This window comes from Ochotona princeps, chromosome 15 (genome assembly GCF_030435755.1).
Source record: "Ochotona princeps isolate mOchPri1 chromosome 15, mOchPri1.hap1, whole genome shotgun sequence".
In the NCBI taxonomy this organism is placed as follows: Eukaryota; Metazoa; Chordata; class Mammalia; order Lagomorpha; family Ochotonidae; genus Ochotona; species Ochotona princeps.
Window position 1 is genome coordinate 49109197 of NC_080846.1, and position 24180 is coordinate 49133376.

Below are 24180 nucleotides of genomic sequence, written 5' to 3' on the forward strand. Positions count from 1 at the left end.
AAATGTTTTATTTTTTATAAGGATTACATGGTTGATCAGGGTGGGAAGGATTGAGGCTTAGGGTGTACTCTTTGCTTTCAAATTTGCTAATTTTTCTTCTTGTTTCTGGTGGAAGGGAAGAGATAAAGGGGGAAGTCACGCATGATTTTCCAAACGTCCCAGTACCCAGGGATGAAGAACTGCCATCTGATATCAACCCGAGTTCCAATGTGTGCATATTCTGAGGGGTTCTGGGATGGCAGGTCTTTCTCTCTGTCCCTCCTTCTTTCTGTAAATCTGATTTTCCAATTAAAAAAAAATAAATCCTACCCAAAAAAATGACATCAAAGTTCAAAGTAGTTGGTTTAAATAGTTAAGATGTAAAAATTACATAATTGTACCGCAAACAATGATCACAAACATCATAAGAACCTTTAAAACAAACTTTTTGAGGTTGTAGGACCCATCGTTAAGACATTTCTGAAGTGCAATGGTTAAGCAATACTAACCACAATATATTAAAAACTAATTTCTTAATGTTTAGTTACTTCTTTGAAAATCAGAACAACACAGAGAAGAGAAACTTTCAATCTGCTGTTTCACTCCCCAAATACCCCTAATTGCAGGGTGGAGCCAGATGAAGCCAACAGGGCAGAACCACATCTAAGGCTCCCTTGTTGGTGCCAAGGACTCAAGGACTGGAACCCTCACTGCTGGCTCCCAGGACATGTGCAAGCAAGAAAGCTGGAAGAGAAGCGGAGCAGCTGGGATTCCAACAGGCACTCCAATACAGGAATGTGGTTGCCCTATTCCTTAGTATCTGCTCCTAACCACATTTCAAGGGGAAAAAATTAAAAATATGTAATATAGACAATAAATATCTAGTAACTATAATTTTTCATCTACACCAAAGTCTTATTCTGCTTAATATAAAGCAAAATTCTGCTATTTTTATATATTAACATAAGCAGAAGATACAATAAAAAGCAGAAGATGGCCAAAGCACTTGGGCCCCTGTGCCGACATGAGATTCAGAAGAAGTCAACTGTTGTTTACCATTTGGGGAGTGAACCTGTGAAAGGAACATCTTTCTGTCTCTCCTTCTATCTCTGTAAATCTACCCTTCAAATAAAAATAAATAAATCTTTATGCAAATTATAAAGTATCACATACTTCAGAAGCATGTCTGATCACTGACAACTAAAAGAAAAATATATTCAAAAGTAAAATGTTAAAAATTATCAATTTAAATTTTACTTCTACAGCTCACCACCAAATCAATAAAAATAAATAAGAAGGGGAAAAGATGGGGCCCAATATTGGTGGCACAGTGAGTAAAACCATTCCCTACAACACTTGAACCCCAGAAGAGCAGTGGTTCAAGTCCCAGTTTCTCTCAATGGCTTGGAAAAATAGCAGAGGATGGACAAGTCCTTCCAATCCTGAAGGAAACTTGGAAGAAGTTCCTGTTTCCTGTTCCCATCAGGTCCAGAGCTCTGCTGCAGCCATCTGATAATGAACCAGCAGATGGAAGATTGCCCTTTCCTGCACCTCTTTCAAAATAAAGAAATCCCTCTTTTTTTAAAAAAGTGGGTTTGGGGGAGCATAGGAAATACTAAAATGAGTAGGGAGATCATCGTTCTAAAGAGGATATAATTGATAACCAAATGAAATCCTTAGAAGTATTTTATTTTCAGTAATTTTTATTTGTGTTTATTTATTTGAAAGAGAGCAAGGAAGAGGTATCTTTCATTTGTTCATGCATTTCCCAAACGCACACAATACTCGCACCTCAAAATTAAACCTGAAGTTTCAAAATCAAAACTAAGATTATAGTAAAACTGATTTATATTCTGGCATTCATTATGCTTTTGATTTTCCTCTATGAAATAGTTTTGTTTCAAGTCACTTTTTTTTTTTACGGTACCTTCAGCATTAAGCCATCAACCCTAATATCCACATGTTCATCAGATTTTGAATTGTCATTCAGTTTATACACAGCCATGAACTGATTAAGACTTTGCTTCAAATCCAAAAGAAACTGATTTAACCACAGAATGCTTCTTTCATCCACAGTAAACTGCAATGCATTCAGCTGGCCATACAGGTTGGGAGATGGAACTGCAGAGAAAAAAAGGAAAGTTTAAAAAATTTAAATGAACAGATAGTTCTATATCTTTGGGGAATAGAAAACACATTTCCCACAACTTATATTTTTTCCTAACCTATTTGAAATTTTATGTACATAATTAGAGTAACACATGTGACTAATACAAAACAGATTTAGGTTGAAACAACATTTTTCTATACTTCACTAACCTAAAATTATATATATTTAAGCTAAAACTATATAAATAACAAGTACAGTTTAGGTTTCTTTTCCTGAAGTTATATTCACTAAGAAGTAAACTAAACACATTAACTTCTTGCTGAAATACCACATCAAATTCTGATCCTCAATTACATTTTTCTAAAAGGACTTTCCTATTGCAATCTTAATCTACAACCTCTTTAAAAAAAGAGAAAACTAAGCATATGCCACTTTATTATTACAAAAATGTAATGACTGGCAGATTTCTTCGACAGGGGGTTTCACACATCATTTTATTCTCCATCTGAATCAAGGCCTGGGGAAAAGTACCTAAGGGAAAGCAAAACTTAAGGAAATCCTCTATATCCTTTTCCATTGCTATTGTAAAATAAACTAATATTTATAATTACAGGGTATATAACTGCTTGAAATCCACATATATTTCTATATCTAAAGCCATTTAATTTTCAGACCATCTTGATGAAAATCATTTATTCTAAAAATCTGGACATAATTACTTCTACCAAAGATAAACATATGCATATTTAGAACTTGTAGACTAACATAATGTAAGGAAAACAAATTGAAGGTGTGAGGCACCAGCAAAGAAGTACATGTCCTGACTATGGATTCCTTGCTTATCTCATTCATTAATTCATTTACTTTTGTTGGTAAAGATCCATTGAATATCAAATATAAACTGTGTATTACATTAATCACAAAAAGTATCCAAAGAAGCATGGTCCCATTCCTTTAAAATATTCATAATGCACTACATGAAACAGGTAGGAAAGCAAATGTTACCACTTAGGTGTGCTAGACACACTCAATTACGAAGTGCAGGTGTGTGTCTGGGGGAAAGGAAAGGGAGTGGGCAGTGAGGAGATGGCCTCCCTCTCTGGGAAAGAAGGGGAAGGAATCTGAATTGACAGACTGAATGATGACAGGAAATCACGGAGAACACTGGAGAGAAAATGTAATTGCCCAAGGCTGACACACAGACAGAAAACCCTGGTGGCAGATCTGGGACTTCAAACAGAATCCAACAAGCTTTCTAGAAAGGGAATATTTTCCAACAGTGTCTATCTATGAAATATATCACTATACAGCTGTGAAAGATACTTAAAATGAACTTGTGGAAACCTCAAATATGCTCATATAATTAACATAGGAGGCAGGAACATGTAAAACAAACTCACATGCAAGAAAAACAGTCATTCTTTCCAAAACTAAGGACTTACATAGCAAGCCAACTTCAAACAAGAGACAGACCAGGTCTAAGTGCTTTGTAGTTCCATTTTTAAAAAGAGGACATAATTTTTCTTCTGTAATAACATAAGCCATTTTATATAAACATTCTTACTCAACTGTGATTTTAATGGGAAATTTATGCTAGGAAATAACTACGACAAAGAAATATAAAAAAATACTATAAGCACATGCAAAATCACACATGATCTTAGCCAAAAGGCCGAGAAGCGATAATAAGCACATACAAAATCAAATATCAAGAATGTTTTAAGGATAGAACTAATCAACAAAATTGCAAAAGTACTGCCATCAAGGATATCACAAGCAGAAAAGGAAAAGGAATTCTGAACAAATCAGAGAAAAATGCTATTGGAGTTGTATGCTACACACAAGAACTAAGGAAAGAAAAACACACATTAGTTCTTTTTTCACAATAAGACAATATTTAGCAAGAAACAAAACTCTCAAAAACCTGAACAAATAATAACAAAACTTTCTTACTGGGAAAATCCTTTCCATCTGGATAGTAATATTCTGTGAATTCTATGTAGACAGCTGACATTTCTTGTGGAAGGTACAGGGATTTTTTATTGCAGGAAACCATACTTTTTGGGGAAGAGCGACACTGTTCCGCTGTAGAGACCTGGGAAAATGATCACATTTATTGAAAGAATACTGAGTAAAGCTCTTCCCAAAGAATCTATGGAATTTAAATATCACATCAAGTTCTCTTAAAGCTACCTAAAATAATTTAAGTGGTTAATTCACAATGCAAACTTGATTACATATTTTATTTCACAATAAGTTATTTTAAAATAACATGTACCAATTATTCAGAAAAGTCAATAACCTTTCTAGGTCCTTTGCAATTACAAAATCAACTTTTGTACAATATTCACTGAAAACTTTTACTTTGAGGCTTAAATTGACCGAAAAACAATGATCATTGTATTGTAACAGGTAAACACTGGCAGCGTCAAAATGCAGATTCAAATCCTGAGGACATGAGTTTTCCCAGTATGCTCCTTACACTAAAACTGCTTACAATTCCTCTACTGTAGCAAAAAATAGCAAATTCTGAATGTAGATGTATTTACTGCCAATGACTTACACATTTAAAAATAATATTATATTTTGCCTTATTTTATCATACAATAATTAATTCAAAATAATGTAACCACACTAAGTTTGGTCAAATAATTTGATATCTTCAGCTATTTTTCCAAAAGGACTACTCATTTTAAAGTTATGATTATGTATTTTCACTTTCTCCCCAACTAATTTTCCCAAAGTTCAACAAAGTTTATCAGTTGCACTTATTTCTACTCATTCAGTAGCCAAGGGATGCAACTCAAAATAATGTAATGTGTTAATCCATTCAACAACGTGCATATTTCTTACAAGATATGGAATACATTTTTCAAAGGTTTACTTTGTTTTCCTTTTGTATAAATCAATGAATCAAACCTTTTGATTATTTGTAGTTTTACAAGTCTGACAATTCCTTATATTATCTAACTAAAAAGCACTTCTTTACACATACAGAAGTAAATCTTTTTAATTTAATGAACAAGTTATTTCATCTTCCCTTTAATATTTAAGACATTCAAAATGGGATAAACATTATATCTTAACTTCCTCTCCTGTTTATCTTACTTCTGTGTATGTGAAGTTTCTTATCTGTTGTACGCCCACCCACTTGGAATTACTGAAGATTTTCCTCCCTTATTTCCATTGGGATTATTTAAATAAAAAATCTAAAATGTCCTTTAAATAACCTCCTTATCATAGAAAGAATTTTTAAAAAAGCAAATACACAATGAGAAAAGAACAGTTAAATTAAGGTTTCTCAAAAAAGTCTTAATATTTTGGGCTGCATAATCACTCCGGGAGTTGAGCACACTGAAGGATATTTCACAGCATCATGCTCCACCTGAAGTCAGCAGCATTCTTCTTTTCATTTGTGACAACCAAAAGTATCTTTATCCATTGCCTAACTGGTTCCAGTTTTAACAACCAAACTAAAATTTAAGCTTTTCCAACAATACTACATCTTTTAGTCATAAGATTATCAGAATAAACCGAAACAATTCATAACTGACAACACAGTATAAAGTCATTTATTTCATGCTTAAAGTAAATTCTGTATGTTCCATTTTGTTGTTATCAATGATTGTGATGTAAGATTATGTTGTGTGATTATACTCTTTATAAGACTGCTATAGTGTGATATAGTTCTTCACATAAAATTATGTTCATGTTATTGCAAATTCTTGATAATTTGGTAAAAAAAAAAAAAAAAGGCATTTCAGGTTATTCCACAGAGACCACTGTATAGTAAGGAATTTGGTCTCCAAATTTTGCCTCTGTTTCTGGAAAGGAAACATTTCCTTTCCATGGTGAGCCCTGGGGCCACAACTGATTACATACCAACATGACTTAACAAAGGACTGGCCATATTTTATAATCTTCGTCATACGCAGAAAAGGTAGGTAAGGGTTATTAGGGATTAGGCTGCCTAAAGACTGACTCACTCTCAATGTACTACTTCTGCACATTGTTACATATCCACCACCACAAACTAACATGGCCGGTAGACACGTACCACCTTTGGAATCCCTTTACTCTAAGCTCTATGCATCCCCTTCCAATGTCTGGTTCTAATTTGCATTAATTCTCTTCTAATAAAAGTGACTATAACAGGTATCAGTAAGTTCTGTGAGTCTTTCTAATATATTTTAAGGGCAATCTGAAAATCTGTTGAACTTGCAAAAGGTGTCAGATGTCTAGGGCAGCAAAGGTAGTCTGATGAACCAGGCCTTCTGCCCCTGGCTTTAGAGTTTTAAGGGTAACCATATAAACCAGGAGTGGGAATGTCCAGCCCACTGGTTACACCAAGTAAAATTACTTGGTCTGAACTTGCTAAGACAACTGCAAGCATGATTTGACATTTAGGCAACCTGAATCTATAGCAGTTTAATTTTCAACTTACTTTGTATGTAAATATCCAAATGGCTCTTGGTAGGAAAAAAAAAGGTTCCCAACTCCTATTTTTCTCTTATTTTTTCTTCTTCTTTTTCTTATTTTAAATGGAAAGGCAGGTATTTACAGAGAGAAAGAGACCAAAAACTATTCCATCCATTGGTTCCCTCCCCAAGTGGCCACAATAGCTAGAGCTGAGCCAAAAAAGAAGTCAGAAGCCAGTAACTTCCCCTGCGTCTCCCACATATGGGTGTAGGGTCTCAATGCTTTGGGCCATCCTCTACTACTTCCCAGGCCATAGCAGGGAGCTGGATGGGAAGCAGAGCAGCCAGGACACAAACTGGCACCCATATGGGATCCTCACATTTACAAGGCAAGGATTAGTTAATTGTGCTAAACTCATTTTTTTTTAAATGAAAGCAATTTTTTAATTTGCATTGTAATCAAAAATTTAATGTTCCACTAAACAGAGTTCAATAAGTAGAAAAGACCAGAAATATACACAAGGAGTATAAACAATAATCAAGTCAAAAGTTGTCAATTCAACTCATATGCTTACCTCATCTGAGCTGCCATCTCCCATCCCACCTGATCAAGCTATTTCTAAACAAAAGGGTGGTATGTGTGACTACAGTTGTCTGTAAGAGATACTGAGGAAAGTTAACATAGAAATCAAAACATACCTGATAGATATTGAAATCTGCAAGTCTAACCACAACTGAACTAGACATTAGCTTAGCTTTGGATTGCTGAGATAATACTGAAGGTGTTCTGGAAGTTCCCTTCACAGTGGAATCCTTCTCTGTGGAAACAAAACTCCTTTTGATTCATTAAGAATCACTTTTTAACAGTCATGATTTTATTATTGAGAGAACCGGTACAAATACAGATGAAGACATTTATTTAAACAAGATAACATGGAAATATTTTATAAATTCTACCTGAATATCCTATTTTTGTTCATATTTCTCATAAAAGTATTTTGACCCACAATCTACGTGGGTTTGAATAAAGGTAACAGATTTTCTAAATATTAACTAAAAGTAATACTTCTTAGCATAGGTGCTGTGGCACAGTAGGTTATGCCACAGCTTAGGACATCTTCATTCCACATTGCACAGCCAGTAGGTGGCTGGGCCAATATCCAGCAACCGAACCACAGCAAGCAACAGGTGTGTGCTCAAGCACTTGGGTCCTGGCCACTCATGTAGCAGGCTTGGATAAAGCTGCAAGCTACTGGCTTTGATGTGGCCCAGCCTTGGCTGTTGTGAATATTTAGGCAGTGAACCAGCAGATCGAAATTCAGCTAATCTCTTTTTCTCCCGCTCTCATCAAGTGTATGAAAAAACCCATTTTTTCAAAAACACTACTTATTAACAGGAAATTTATTATGATCTCTCTCTCTCTCTCTCTCCATCTCCTTGGGGAATGCCACAATCTTGTTATAAGTAAAATACCTGTTTGAATGTGCTGAGGAGAGCCATGTGTTGGAGATTTAGGAGGTGAGCCTACGTTATGATCCTTCACAGCCTGTTTAAGCATTTCAACATTACACTGGAATTCATGTAACAATTCGTTGGCCCATCCATTTTTTGTTTTGGTTGCATCACTAAAATACATCCAATGAGTACAACTATCTCCTAGAAAACAAATAAAAGATAAAGTACACAATTTTCATTTATTTCACTATAGCAATGTTTAAACAAAATGTAGTCATTTTTCTAAGGAAAGGCTTTATTAGTTTGGAATGTGAACAACACAGAAGTAAAATATGAAAAGCAAATGTCTAGACAGAGTGCTATCAAGAACCCATACTGGGCCCGGCGGCGTGGCCTAGAGGCTAAAGTCCTCGCCTTGAAAGCCCCGGGATCCCATATGGGCACCGGTTCTAATCCCGGCAGCTCCACTTCCCATCCAGCTCCCTGCTTGTGGCCTGGGAAAGCAGTTGAGGACGGCCCAATGCATTGGGACACTGCACCCGCGTGGGAGACCTGGAAGAGGTTCCTGGTTCCCAGCTTCGGATCGGCGCGCACCGGCCCGTTGCGGCTCACTTGGGGAGTGAAACATCGGATGGAAGATCTTCCTCTCTGTCTCTCCTCCTCTCTGTATATCCAACTTTCCAATAATAATAAAATCTTAAAAAAAAAAAAAAAAAACAAAGAACCCATACTTATGGCTGACATACACTCGGGATGTCCACAGCCCGTAGAGAAGGAAATGGGCTTAAGCTCTGGCTACGCTCGGATTACAGATGCCTGATACCGGTCACTCCAGGAGACAGCAGGTGGTAGCTCAAGCAGTTGGGACTCATGTGGAAAATAGGAGTTGAGTTTCTAAATTTTAGTTGTGGCCTGGTCCAGCCCTAGTTGCTGCTTTTGGGAAGAAGATCAGCAGGTGGGGGCTTTGCATCTCTCTAGTTGAATGAGTAAATGAATGAATTTCATTGATTTTGCTATCTACTAGGTTCATGGAAAATACTAAGAAAATAAAAACAATTCCATAACTAAAAATTTTACCTCCACAAATATGAACAGTCTGTACAATTAACAATGTTAAATACTTATATGTAACTCACAAATCAGGAAGATAGGATATAAGATAGAAAACTCAAAACAAATGTCTAACCTTCAAATTCTGTCAGGTACTGACAAGAAATGACAAACAATGGTAGGTGAAATGCACGAATACAAAAGTTTTTTTAACCAGTTTAAAATATTTTTGTTGTTCTCTTCTCTGTGTAAATTAGGAAAATAAAACCCCACACAACAGTAAAAAGCAGATGGGTAGAAGGTCGAATTACTTAATTTGGCCAAAAAGGATCCCAGAGTTTTACTTTATTATATAGGAGAAAGCAACCTATTAATACTGGATTTCCAAGGAACCTATTAAATCTTATTGCTAAAATTTATAAAATAAAGAAAACAAAACAAAACCACCAAACAAAAAATTTGCTAGAATGCTGTAATTATCCTTTGTTTTATTCTCTTTCCTGATTCTTAAGTATCATTTAAAAATTCAAAACATATTAATGCATTTTTATTTCAACAAAACAGTACAAATACATGTTTGCTGATTTTCTTAAAACTTTAATCACTTTGAAAACGGTCAATTTTTAGCAATTACATTTTCTAGCAATCTACCTGAATTCAGACATAAAATACATAAATTAACTTCCATGAAAATCCTATTTTCTTGGCAAAATAAAACTAGACTTTTAGAGGGAAATTAACAAGTTTTTATTAAAATTAAAATATTTTAATTAATCAAAAAATAAAAAGCTCTTTTGATCTCTTTTCTCCTTGACAAATTTAAAAAATAAACTGGCTATGTAATATTAAAGTCCAAATCTTTTTTAAAATTTGCTCTACAGGGCTCGGCAGCGTGGCCTAGTGGCTAAGGTCCTCGCCTTGATCCCATATGGCCGCTGGTTCTAATCCCAGCAGCTCCACTTCCTCTCTGTCTCTCCTCCTCTCAGTATATCTGACTTTGTAATAAAAATAAAATAAATCTTTAAAAAAAAAATTGCTCTACATACCTGCTTTGTGGTAAGGATAATAATCTATGGTTAGTTGGGTAAAAGAGAGCTGCATAGCACCACCAGTGATACGCCTGTTTGAGTCTGGAAAATCAAAATAATGAAATTAAGAGAACAAAAGAGGAAAAATTAAGTAAACATTTGAAACAATTTATTAAAAGAAATGATTCAGACCTCTCTTTTATCAGCTATAATAATAGTAAGAATTGTAGGAAACAGTTCAATATGTGTTTAGTGAACACCTATTATCTGCATGGCACTGGACTAATGGTTAAGGATATAGAATGCTACATTCCCTGTCCTGAGAGTTCACAGAACGTAACAGCAGAACCTTCGCCCTTCACGCCTGCTCACATAGCAGGAATTCTCTTACCTACTCCAGATACACTTATTTGATTTTCATAATGACCACATGAAAGAGGTACTATTATTATCTTTATTTCTTCTGGACAATGAACTGAGGAACAAAAAAGTAAATAGGCCAATGTCACGTCGCTAGTTAAGGGCTTAGTTAAGGGCAAAGCTAGGATTTGAACTCCAAAAACTTCTAACCATTTCACTATTCATCTTGCCTCTAACCATGAGGAAACTCAGTCGACCTGGTTGTGTTGATTGTTCAAGGTCACCTTACTATCATGTGATCAAAAGCAGGTAAGAACTTGGTATAACTCCAGCACAAAAATCAAATTTGAAAGCCACATGAGTACATCAGTTAGAGAAAAAAAATATAAACTGGGGCAGGTGCAGTGGCACAGCAAGGCGATTCTCCCCCTTCAAGGTCTTGGATCTCATACGGGTGCTGGTTCGTATCCTGGCTGCTTCACTTTCAATCCACCTATCTGCCTGTGAACTGGGAAAGCAGTATATTCACTTAAACGACAGAACTGACAACTTTTCTTATGGTACACACTAAATAATACAATCCAATAAACAATCAAGTTTGCAGTTAATTCTAGAAGAAACAAATAACCTGAACTTGGCAGATTTTATTACCTTTTTCTTTAGCATGAATGTCATCACATATATGTAGATCCAAATGAGAGATCACTAAATGATGAGAGGTTTCCTTAACATCAAAGTCATTGAACAATTTTACAATAGCATCATTTACATCAGGAACATTTGAAGTCTGTGGTGTTTTTACATGCTGGGTAGATGGGGTTACTGTAGAGCTCTAAAAGGATTCAAAATTACATTATCTTTACCATTTACAGGTCTTACATTGTATGTACATTAGGCATAATGGTAGTGAAGTTGGGGAAAATATCTGTATATATGTTCTTTTGTATCAGTAATTTAGTGCCTCGAAATCTTTTTCTGAATTATAAGAGAATAAAACTACATTGTCTTAAACTAGACACAGATGCACAATTTGAATACAAGCTCAATACGTTTTAATAATTATATGAGTAGTTTCATTTACTTATTTGTGGTTCTTAATTTTAGAAAACATACATCAACTATAATGAATACTATTTGTTTTAGATATTAAAACGAAACAAATGTAGGCCCTGTTATAAAACCTGTGAACATAATTCACTTCATAAAAAAAAAACCCTGGTAATATTATTTAGAACTTTAAGTATTCTGGTATTCCTCTATCATAAGAAATGGGATGTATCCTTTAAATTTGTACATCTGAAGAAATAAAAAGCAAAAGGAACAAAGAGGTTGTTAATCCAAGTTTTTCTTTTCTAAAGAGAAAAACCATGGAATATTGGTGAGTTGTAAATGCAATTTAAGAGCCTCTAACAAACTAAGATGACTATGTGTACATATATATGGTGAAATGATCTGACTCATAGTACAAAACTGCACTGAAAACCTGGTAATTATAAAAACCAATACTAAATATTCCACTTAAATTTAACTTTCAGAGGAAACTATTCATGGGATAGCGAAGTAAATTTATTTAATGCATATATATTTATATGAATTACTTTCTATTAAGAACTAACTCGCTAAGCAGCAGTTTGAGTCTTGGCTGCTCCACCTGCCATTCGGCTTCCTGCTGATGTGTCTGGGAAAGCAGCAGAAGACAGTCCAAATCCTGGACCTCTGATTTGGGGAGTGAACCAGTAGACCGGGAATCTCTACTTCTCAATCTGTCTCCTGCTCTCTCATATTCTGCCTTTTAAATAAATGGATACATAAATAATTTAAGAAAAAGAACTATAATCATACTGTTGAAGGAACTGAAAATAAGAATCTCTCAAGGAGTACAGTCGGGACCCACAGTAACTGGAAAGATCAGAGTTTCGGGGTAGCATTGCGAAGCAGCAGGAAAGCTGTGCCTGAAATGACCACATCCTTTATTCAAGTGCCTGTTCCAGTCCCAGCTACCCCGTTCTGATCCAGCTCCCCTAATGCGCATGGGAGGCAGAGAGAAACGGCCTAACTGCCTAGGTCTCTGCCACACAAGTGGAAGGCACAGTATTCTTGGTTCCTGGCTTCAGTCTAAACCAGACCCTGCTGTTATACTTTGCCTTTCAAATAAATAAATTTTTAAAACCTTTTCAAAAGGAGGAAAGTAATTGGAAACAAGAAATACAGTTGAAACCTTAAACTCTAGGGTTCAAGCAAAACTTTTAAATTTAATTACTAAATTAAACTGATCTCCTTCAGAAAAATGACTTCCTTTTCATGTTTTTCCCATCTACTTCCGGAGTTTTTAACAGATTAGTAATCGCAGTGGCACTGCAGGAAAGCTTCCTTATTTGTACAAAGAAAATTCAAGATTGTTCTCCTCTACTTCCTTTGGCACTGAGATACTTCATGGAAAATGTACAAATTTCTCAACATAAAATACCTATCATGTCCAAAACTGGTCATTTGTTTGGGAAAACTATTGGGTGAACTTTAGAAATCAGGCCCCTTAAGAATTCAGAAGATAATGCTATTTATTGGTAAAACAATACACAGACAACACAAGCTCCACTATTCTCTAATTGCTTTTATAGATTTAAGTTCTTGAAAACCTTGTTCACATGAATAGGTATTGGAGTTTTGTTTTAGCAAAATGATCTTTTTCTGGATTCCTTCAAGTTAGAACCTAGGATTCACAGGGTATTTATTTATTTATTTATTTGTTGGAAAGGGAGTTTTACAGAGAAAAGGAGAGACAGAAAGCTATTCCATCTGCTGGTTCACTCCCCAAATGGCAACAGTGGCTGAAGTTGAGCTGATCTGAAGCCAGGTGCCAAAAGCTTCTTCTGGGTTTCCCATGTGTCTGCAGGGCTCCAGGTTCTGGGCCATCCTCCACTGCACTCTTTCTAGGCCACAAGCAGGGAGTCAGAGGGGCAGTGCAGCAGCCAGGATACAAACTGGTGCCCATACAGGATGCCTGAGCTTGCAAGACAAGAAGTTAAGCAGTTAGCCACTGAGCCACTGTGCTGCGCCCAACAGGATACTCTTAACACAAAATACCAAGTCCTTGGCAGGTGTTGCAGCACAGCACACTAAGCTACCAACTGTAACACATACATTCCACATGGGGACTGATTTTTACTCCACTCTTATCCAGCTCCCTGCTAAAATGTCTGGGAAGAGAGTAGAAAAAGGCCTGAGTGCCTGGGCTTCTACCACTCACATGGGAGAAAGATGGACTTCCCGGCTCCTGGCTTGGGCTCGATAGGCTCAATTTTACTGTGGCCATTTGCAGAGTGAACCAACATGTAAAATCTCTGTCTCCCTCTCTAACATCATCTAGCAGCTGACAATTATCAGATTCTCCTTAAAAGCAAAAGAGCTGGAAACTGCTTGACTCAGTACTTTGTCATTACAGTCAATAATGTCACGTCAGCGCTGACATATTTCTTAGTCTTATTTCCTGCAGTGTTTTCACACTTTTTTGTTTTGTTTTGTTTTGTTTTGTTTTACCCCCTATTTCCTGGACAAACCCATCACAGAGAATCAGTGTCCTTCATTTGTATGTAAGGCAGAGTAAAAGTAATTATGGAAAGGGAGAACCAACCTGACACGTGGACTATAACACACAATCAGCCAGGTCAAGTTTAAGAAAGAGTCCACATTAAAGGGGACTATATGGAACTTAATTTCCTTTAAAACACAAAATGTAAACAGTTTTATTATATCAACACAAATATTATTTATCTTACTCCTACAAATGCTTCTCTAGTAACACTAAACTCATTTTTATCAGAAAATATCATGTTCCTTAACACTATACTTTCACAGATTCTATTTTCTCTTCTGAAATTCCTTTACTCCATATTCCCTGAACCACTGGCCATTTTCAGAACTTAATTTGATTTTCCTCTTGCTAAAACCTTTCCAAAAGCTGTAAGCAATGAATGTAACCTCTGTACTTCTAAAGTTCCTACGCCTCCTCCTTTAACACTCTGCTATTTATGCTGAGCTGATGTATTTCTTTTATAACTGACTCCCCATTACAGTCTAAGAACTTTGAGGACAGACTTAGACAATGTTTATTTTTAACATCATGCATTTCATAACACAGCAGGCAGGCAATAATGCCAATCTGATAGTCACTGAAAAACTGGAACCCAAACAATTATCAAGTGCCAGGCATGAGTACCAACCAAAAACCTATACATCTGAGATGTATCATAACTGTTTCAAACAAAACAGTTTCACAAAAAGTATAATTTTCATCCTAAGTTTTTATTAGGCATAGACATAAAAAAATTGAACGTTTTATAACATTTTCCTACACTACACACTGCAGTTGTCCTGCAATAAAGCAAGCAGCAAAGGGCACAGCAGGCTGAGATACCACCTGTGATGGCAGCTTACCACACAAGTGCGGTTTCAAAACATCCAGCTGCTCCTTTTCCAATTCTGCTCTTGGGAAAGCAGTACAAGATGGTGCAAGTGCTTGGGCTGCTGCCGCCAAGTGGGAAACCCAGATGCAATTACAGGCTCCTGTTTTCAGCTTGGCTCAATCTGGGCACTGTGGCCATTTGGGAGAGTGAACTAACAGATTCTCTCTCTCTCTGACTCTTTCTTTCACATAAAATAAAATCTTACATTAGAATTCAGAGTTTAATACTGGGAAGGACCAGAAAACGTTCTTTTCAACCTAGAAATGCTTTTGACTTAAAAATTGATCATCTAAAACTATGTTGCCCCCCACTTTTGCCCCAGAGAATTGTAACAGAGGTTTTGTGTTCAACTTTAGTAATTTTTCACAGCTCTGTCCTATGTACTATTAATTCTTACCTATCTCATGAACATTATTGCCCAGGTTTCAATTCTATTTGTCTTTACTTAAGCAGAGGGAAAATGCATTTTAACTTGATGAAAAAAGGAATTATAACATTATGCTTTAAAAAAATAATAATATGCAGAAAAAACAGAGATAGACAAACCTATCCACCTTTCTGCACTCTCCAAATCTGCATAATGACCATAACTGAGTGGGCCAGGTTGAAGCTGGAAGCTGGAAGCTCGGAAGCCATGTCTCTTAGCGAAAGGAATCATGGAGTCCTGGAGCCATCCCGTACTGTCTCCCAGGTTCTGCAGCAGCAGCAGGAAACTGGAGCAGGGAGCCAGGGCTGAGAATCAAATCCAAGTCTTCCAATTTGGGATGCAGACATCTTAACCTAAATGCCTGCTCTTAACACCAAATATATATGTCATTTTAAATATTTATCTATTTGAAAGGCAGAATTACAGAGAAAGAAAGGGAAAGACACAGAAAGAGATCTTCTATCTGCTGGTTCACTCCCCAAACGGTCCCATCGGGAGGAACATGCCAAGCACTTGAGCCATCTTCCACTGCTCTCCCAGGCATACCAGAAGGAAGCTAGATCAGAAGTAGAGCTGCTGGGATGCTGGCACTCCAGGTCATAGCTTAATCAATTACACCACAATGCTGGCTCTAATGTCACATATTTGGTTATCCATAATCTAGTATCTGCTATATAACTACAAATAAAATAAACACGACATAGACACATAATATTATATTTTTCAAATAAAATGTGTATAAAATTATACAGTCAATAAGAGACATAGGGAAGGTTCTTAGAATCAATCACAATCTATTATATACAAAAAAAAATACCAAGTAAGCATTATGATTGTTAAACTATGAAGATGCTTTGTAAAGCCTCTAAAAACGTAAAATTAAAAGCTACATTTATTTTGGTGCAAAATTTTTTGAAATCCATGTTTAGTTTTTTTATCATAAGACTTTTCAATGAACTTTTATAAGATCTGTCATATTTACATGTGAAGTAAATCATCTGCTAATTTTACAGCATACCTGTACAGGTTCAGGAGCCATACTTTTCCTTTGTTCTGTTGATTTTTCTATTGCTTCACTGAGAGATTTTGCATATTGTACCATAGCCTTTAACTGAGAATCCGTTAAAACCCATAATAAGTCATCCAATATTAGAACTAACTTTGTTGCTATGACATTGCAGTCCTTCAGCTGTCAGAAAAGAAAAAAAAAAAGATTTACAAAACGAAGCCAATACATCTTATAATGTATTTGTTATGTAAAAAAGGTGCAAGGTTTTCGAATGGAATTAAAGATGGGTACTGTACTTTATAAATTTTAATTGCACTCCTATAACATAGAAGGAATATCTCCTAGTGCTACAGAAACAACAGTAACAAATTTCTGTACTTTTTTCCAAGTACAAATTATACAGAATTATACAATTAATTTTTGCACTTTAGGCTGGCAAATAATTATCTGCAATAATTCTACTCATTCTAGAAATAAAGGATGTTAAAATTAAACTAAAATGCTATTTTAATCACATTTCAGAATATGTGTAAATCGCTATACTCTGAAAAAAATTTTTCAATACAGAATATACCATAAGAATTTAATAGAACTACAGTAACAAATATTTCAAAGAGGTCATTAATAGACTTTATTACAAACCACAGTAGATATTCAACCTAATATCCATAACTAATTAGCTTCACCATTCATCTAAGTTAGCCATAACTTAATTTCTAATTACAGCTAACAGTTTTGGTTACTAACAACGAACACTTTCCTATTTTTGTCAGCAAGAGTCAAAGTAAGAAATGAAATTCTAACATAGTAAATGCTCAACAGATATCTAACAACTGAGAAATCTATTGAATTTATAAAAAGTCAGTCCTTGAAAATTCAAATATTAAATCTAAAATACTGAGGAATCTTTTACCTACTCTTTCTACAAATATTGCTTGAAGGATTACATCATCCTTTCTTTTGCATCATTTTAATGGATCAATAGTAACATGTCAACATTATTTAAAATTTCATATCAATTCCAAAAGTGAATACATGAATCACAAACACAATCTGGGTGACTTACTCTTCTTTTAAGTGTCACTCTGATTTTTGACTGATTGGTTATTAATCGAACAGGAGCACACATAATTTCAAGATGTGAACTTTGGGTAGCATCTGCTTCTATTCGAATCATTTGCCAATTTATTTCCTTAAATGTTAAAACCTAAGGAGAATACAGAGATTAGCTTCACTTACTCATGCAAAATGAGAAAAACTGTAACCTTAAAATGCATATAAAAATACACTATCTCAATTTTCATAACATTCTCTATATATTATCATGCTTTTACTATCAAAAAATATATACTTAAAAAATTCAGTTACATAACTATCATTCTATTGATTACTTGGAGAGTTGTTAATATTTCTATTCTAAGGAATTTAATGTGAAATAAATTACAAAATCAAAAAGCAGCTAAACAACATATTTTAGCTGTATACATTTAAAATTCAGTTCTGAGTAGTTAAGTAGCTAAAATATGGCTTGTTAATTAAGGACTGATTTGTTAAAATAAAAAATAATAAAATATGTACATTTCATCATTAAATGGTTAAGAATAATATGGTGAAAAACATGTTAATCTGGGCAAATAAGACATAATTATTTTTTAAAGCTCTGCAAAAATTTAAAACAAAGATCTAAAAAAGAAAGAAGGAAAGAAAAACCAAAGAAACAATCCATGTCTGAGGTGATGGATATGCCAGTTACCCTGATCTGATCATTATACACTACATACATTGAAATATCTTGCTGCACTCTAAAAATATATACTCTGTCAACTGAAAACATAAAGAATTTTAAAACACCTTTACCTCTCCTCTTTGCTGGTCCTGAATACGCGTGAACCTTAAATCTCCATGTTCCCAGTTGGCATTTACACTGTAAATCCGCAGCTGAGAAAGCTCAAAGGACGCATTGAAAGCTTTTGCTCCAATTCTGATAACAATGGAATTCACAGAAACAGTAATTCCCTCAACTACTTTTTCAGCAAAGCCATATTCACTGGAAAAAGAGTCAAAAAATATATAATGCACTAAAGGAAAAAAGTAAAATCAGAAAAGTTTATCTATTAACACTAACATTCTCATACAAATACATGCACAGACTATCATAATGTTATATCATTTCAATTTTGTCTTAAAAGAACCAATTTGTTTTTCTGCTAAAACAATAATCTAGTCTTGTTACATGTATGTTAGAAAAAATGCTGTCCTAGGTACATACAGGTTTTGCAGCCCAAGGGGTTAAGTGCTGCTTCCAATGCCCACAACCCACAAGAGTGCTGGTTTTAGTCTTAGTTGCTCCACTTTCTACCCAGTTCCCTAACATGCCCAAAAAGCAGCAGATGAAGACCAAAGCAGTTAGGCTCTTGCCATCCACACAGAACAAGAGCACTGGACTTTAGGCTCTTGATTTTGGCCTGGCCCAGCCTGGCTGGTCCAGCCATTTGAGGAATGAACGAGCTGGTAGAGATCAAACTCTCTGTCTCTCCTCTTATTTCTGTAATTCTGTCTTCCAAACAAACAAATAAATATCCAAAATGTTCTAAGATTGTAAAGATTTTTAAAACTGGAAATTATTCTCTGAATTGCTTTATTAAAATCAATGTCCACAGCTGTTTTCCTTGCAAAAAAAGCATTAATCTGGACAACTGGCATCTCTAAAGGACATAAGGAGTAAATATTCAAAAGATTATAGGGTATAGGGGGCCCGGCAGTGTGGCCTAGAGGCTGAAGTCCTTGCCTTGAAAGCCCCTGGATCCCATATGGGCGCCGGTTCTAATCCCGGCAGCTCCACTTCCCATCCAGCTCACTGTTTGTGGCCTGGGAAAGCAGTCGAGGACAGCCCAAAGCATTGGGACCCTGCACCCGCGTGGGAGACCTGGAAGAGATTCCTGGTTCCCGGCTTCGGATCGGCGCGCATCGGCCCGTTGCGGCTCACTTGGGGAGTGAATCATCGGACGGAAGATCTTCCTCTCTGTCTCTCCTTTCTCTGTATATCTGACTTTGTAATAAAAATAAACAGATCTTTAAAAAAAAAAAAAAGATTACAGGGTCTAAGTGAAATAGAACCAAGCATCTTAGGAATAAGGCAAAAAGAAAAGAAAAATACATTCTTAATTCAACAAATATTTACCGATCCATGTAAATAGCAACAGGACACAAAGAAAACCAAAATGTTATAGTAGCATGACAGGACTCAGAAAAGCATGAGAAGGAAAACACAATTAAGCGTAACATTAGTCAGTCTGTAAGTGCTTTTCAACAAGCAATCAAACCAATTCCCAACTGTAGGCAACTGCCTCAGTTGCCTTGTACCTAGGCAAGGGTTACACTGCTGTGAGAAAAGCATCCAGTAACTGGTGGGCATGCCAAATTTGTGTTAACCGTATAGGTATGCCAGTATGGTTGCTTATTATTTATTTATTTATTTATTTACATGTGCATGTAGAAGGCAAGGAACTCTGGGCCAAAATATGCCACTGTGCTCCCAGGGGACTGGGAGGAACTGTTGATTGCCCAGGGAAGGGATCTGGGGACATATTGGAGTTGCAGGGGAAGTTGGAATTTGACATGGAAGGAATTTCTGGGGTCTTCCACAGGCCAGGCCATTGCACTTGGAGGTAGTCAAGGGAGCTTAGATGGAATGGTTTAGAGGGGGGAATCTGAAGGCATGTCTGGGTCAGGCCAGGTGGCTAGGCTAAACAGCATCGCCTACTGCCTACTGGTACATGCAAAAGCTGGGGCTAAGGGGTATGCCTGGTTGGGATAGGCTGCAATACCTTCCTGTGGGCATAATAACAGGAGGTAGACCATGCAGGCCTGGCTGCAGCACCCACCAGATTGTGAGAGAACAGAGTATCAGGGTAGATTCTACAGGGTGATTTTGGACTCATCTCTTTGGTACTGTAACACCTGCTCTTTATGTGAAGAACTGGGGTGGGGACTGGTCGAGCCAGACTGAACCATGGAACTCACCTGATAGGAACCCACATGAAAACTCACAGGGCTGAGGCTGGGAGTAGGCCTGTAGGGGAACTTGGGAATTCCCCTACTACTCCACAGCTTCCTCTAAGGCTGGGAGCAGGCCAGACCAGGCAAGACTGCAGCTCTCATCAGCATTTCTGTGGCCCAGATATGAAGACAGGCCAGACTGAAACAGGCCTTAGCACCTGCTGGCACACACAAAAGCCAGAACAGGGTGTGGGGAGTGCCTGGCTGGGCTAGGCTGCAACACCTGCCAGCCAGAGCTGAGACTGTAGGCAGGCCATGCCAGGCTGAGTCAAAGCATCTGCCAGCACACACAACACTTGGGGCTGGGGACGGTCCTGGCAAGGCAACTCTGGGGACTCCCCAGCTGGGCTGCATCTCCCACTGGTAAGCATGAGTGCCACGGCTGTGGGTAGACTAGGTTGGGCAAGGTCACAGCACATCATCAAAATGTGTGTGGGCTTGGTCTGGAGGTAAGCTAAACTTGGCTGGGATCCAGTAACCACTGGTGCTAATGGAAGTTAGAATGAGTGTGGGACAGACCAGGATAGGCTGCAGCACCCACCAGATCACATGAGAGCCAGGTCTAGGGGTGAGCCAGGCTCGGATAGGCTGTAGCACCCACTGGTAAGAATCAGAATTGGACAGTCAGAACAGGCTGCAGTATCTACTACTTGGGTGCCAGGATAAGGAGCCAGCCATCAGTCTGTTCAGCAGCACCTGATGGCACATGTGAGACCCACTGCTGGGAGTGGACCTGGTAGGGGAACTTGTGGGGACTCTCCTGCTAGGCACAGTTTCTGCTAGGGAGCATAAGAGCCAGAGCTGGGAACAGGCTAGAGCAAGCTGGCCTCTAACACCTGTTGGCACATGTGCAAGCTGGATCTGGGAAAGGCAGGGTCATTCCATAGCACACACACTGGCATAACTTAGAGCCAGGACAGGGTGCAGGCCAGGCCAGGTTAGGCCACAACTTTTGCCAATTTACATGAGAACTGGGGTAATGAGAAAACAGTGCTAATGAGAGCTGGCACTGGTGGGGGATTATTTGGGGGTGGAGCAGGCTGAACCAGGCTGTAACACCTACTGGCAAATGCCAAGACTGAGCATGAGCCATCTCAGACTGGGCTGCAGCACCCACTGGCAAACACAAAACCCAGGGCTGGCAGTGGGCTTGGTTGGGGGATTTTGGGGATTCCCTTGCTGGGTTGCTGCTTCCACTGGTGAGAGTTAGTCCTACAGGTAGATTGCTCTGGGGACAGGCTAGACTGCTATGCCTGCTGGTATTCATGAGACGCAGAATGGGTGCAGGTCAGCCAAGCTAGGCCACAGTACCAGCTGGCAAGTGCTGGGACAGGATGTGATTCATGTCATACAAGACTATAGTACCCCTGGAAGACACAAATTAAGGGCTGAGAACATGCAAGGCAGGGAAACTGTGGGCACTCTCCTGTTAGGCTGTACTTATTGCTGGTGAGCGCAAGAACCATGGCTGGACCAGTTTAGACAAGACCAGATCAGCGCCTGTCAGCATATGTGATGGCCGGATCTGGGAAGTAGAGGTCACATTTTGATGAGTAGTAAAAGATGACTAGAATACAGTACACTATCATTGTAATTTGGTAGCAAGAATGGTAGAAGCTTGCCTAAATGTCTATTATTTCTAAATTTATACACCTAAGCAGATTTCTTGTTGGAACTTCAAATTGTAAAATTAAAATGCCCACCAGATATTTTTACCCAGCTATTTTTCACGCATTTGAAATCCACTATATGTAAAATGAATACATCACCCATGTCCCTCTTCTATACCTGCTGGTTTTTTGTGTGTATGCACTATCTTAATGAATGCATCAATTATTTCTATTTTCTAAGCCTCAGAAAATTTATCTTTCAAATGGGGTAATACCTCATAAAATGAGCAAATGAACCAAGTAAATGAAGTCTTAATTCATGACACTTTCTAAAATATAAGCATCACTCATAATAAAATAACAATACCCATATAATTATCAACAAACTATTTAAAATTTGTTTCTTCACTTAGAAAACAAAAACTACACCTGCCTGAAAAGGCTGCTGTAGTACTTAAATGAACTGATGTAGGTACAGAAACTTACAAACTCCTTGGCTTGCTGAGGTAATTCTGGCATAAAATGAAGTGGTATAAAATGAAGTGATCAACTACTGAGTTTAGAAAATTGAGAAATGAAGAAAAAGAACTCGTCTTCATCCTAGAGAGTAGCTGATTTGATCCAAAGAGCAAATACAGGTCACTCAATGCAGAAATATTCTTGTGGCTGAAAAGAATATGTCCATCACAATTGCCTGAGGGAAGCCTTAGGAATAACTAACTCTACCTGTTCTAACTCTAGACAGCCCCCTGCTGGCTTGCCTGGAAAGGCAGTGGAGTATGACCCATCCTTTGGTCCCTGACAGTCTCACAGAGACCAGGATGCCATTCTGGCTCTGGGCTTCAGCCTCAGCACTGCAGTCACTGGATGGAACATCTCTTCCCCTCATGCCCTGCCTTTTAAATAAAAAATACATATCTTCAACAAAAAAAAAAGTAAAATTTTACAATACATATATTGGAGGACCTACCAATATATAGAAGAATCAATGACTATAGCCTATTTTTAAGGTTCTACTGAAATCCTGCCAAGAAGATGGAGTTATATTTTATAATTAAGGTGTTTGTTTGTTTTTAGTTTGATCACCTTCGTGGAGGAGTGCATCTCCCTATGTGAGGTGGCACCACAGTGCAGCAAGTGAAGCCACTGCTTGTGATGCCAACAACCTGTGTAGAGCGCTGCTCTAAGTCCTGCTACTCTGCCTCTGACCCAGCCTAACAGTAGCAAAATGATGAATGACACACCAAGTGCTTGCACCCCAAAAAATCCCTTATGGGAGAAGCAGCAAGACAGACAGATAGATCTTTCATCTGTTATTTCACTTCCCAACCACGACTGGGGCTGACCCGGCAAAAAAGGCAGGAGCTGGAAACTCAATCCCAATCTCCCACACGAGTGGCAGGAACCCAGTACTTCCCAGAGTCTGCACGAACAGGAAGCTGGAATAAGAACCAGAATCAGTTATTAAACCCAGGCACTCAAATATAGAACACAGACATCGCGTAGCTGAACCACTCGGCCAAATGCCTACTACACATTCAAATTCTCCATATCCATTCCAGACCTACTGAATCACAACTTTAAGAGAAGTAGCTTAAAAGAGAATGTGTCAGTAATCACTCAAAACAGTAAACTTGGACCAATTCTGGAATACATTAAATAGATTAACCATATCGTCATTTGTAAAAATTCAACAATTACTATGATTACAAAGCCAAAATTTAAAAGCTTGCTAATATGACAACAAACATAAATTACAAAGAATATTATCAAACACACTAAGCATACATGGACAAAATGGTGCATTTCCGCAATACTTAATTTTTAAAAACTCATTCCTTCTTATTAGTTTTCTTTTCCTCTTTCAATTTTCTTAAAAATTATTTTATTTGAAAGACAGGAAAGAGAGAATACATCCACAACAATGGGGGGTCGAAGACAGGACCCAGGGACCCAGGACCCACAGACCCATCCATGTCTCCCACAAGGGTAGCAGCAACTCAGATACTGATAGCTATAGCTTGCCAGCTTCAGCCTCCATAACCTTTCCAGGCAACTGGGAAGCGAACCAGTGGGTAGGAGCTTTTTCTGTCTCACCAATAAAACAAGCAAATTTTTTAAAAAATCAACTTGTAGATTTTGCATAAACTGCAAAGTTAATCTGGAATATCATTTTCAAGTTTATCATTACTGTAGCCCAAACATAAACTGT

At 37.4% G+C, this 24180-nt stretch overlaps 1 protein-coding gene across 2 annotated transcripts in view; it reads right to left on the reverse strand.

Annotated features, from left to right (window-relative positions):
* The window catches only part of BLTP3B (bridge-like lipid transfer protein family member 3B), an 88940-nt gene that overhangs the window by 23842 nt on the left and 40918 nt on the right, over window positions 1–24180 (reverse strand). For both annotated transcript variants that reach the window (XM_004583136.3, XM_058673234.1), the window contains exons 5-13: window positions 18157–18346; window positions 17366–17506; window positions 16309–16479; window positions 11052–11232; window positions 10059–10142; window positions 7981–8163; window positions 7207–7325; window positions 4043–4184; window positions 1907–2100 (exon numbers count right to left, since the gene is read on the reverse strand). In XM_004583136.3, coding sequence (XP_004583193.2) covers window positions 1907–2100; window positions 4043–4184; window positions 7207–7325; window positions 7981–8163; window positions 10059–10142; window positions 11052–11232; window positions 16309–16479; window positions 17366–17506; window positions 18157–18346 — 1405 coding nt within the window. The remainder of the gene's footprint in view (window positions 1–1906; window positions 2101–4042; window positions 4185–7206; window positions 7326–7980; window positions 8164–10058; window positions 10143–11051; window positions 11233–16308; window positions 16480–17365; window positions 17507–18156; window positions 18347–24180) is intronic.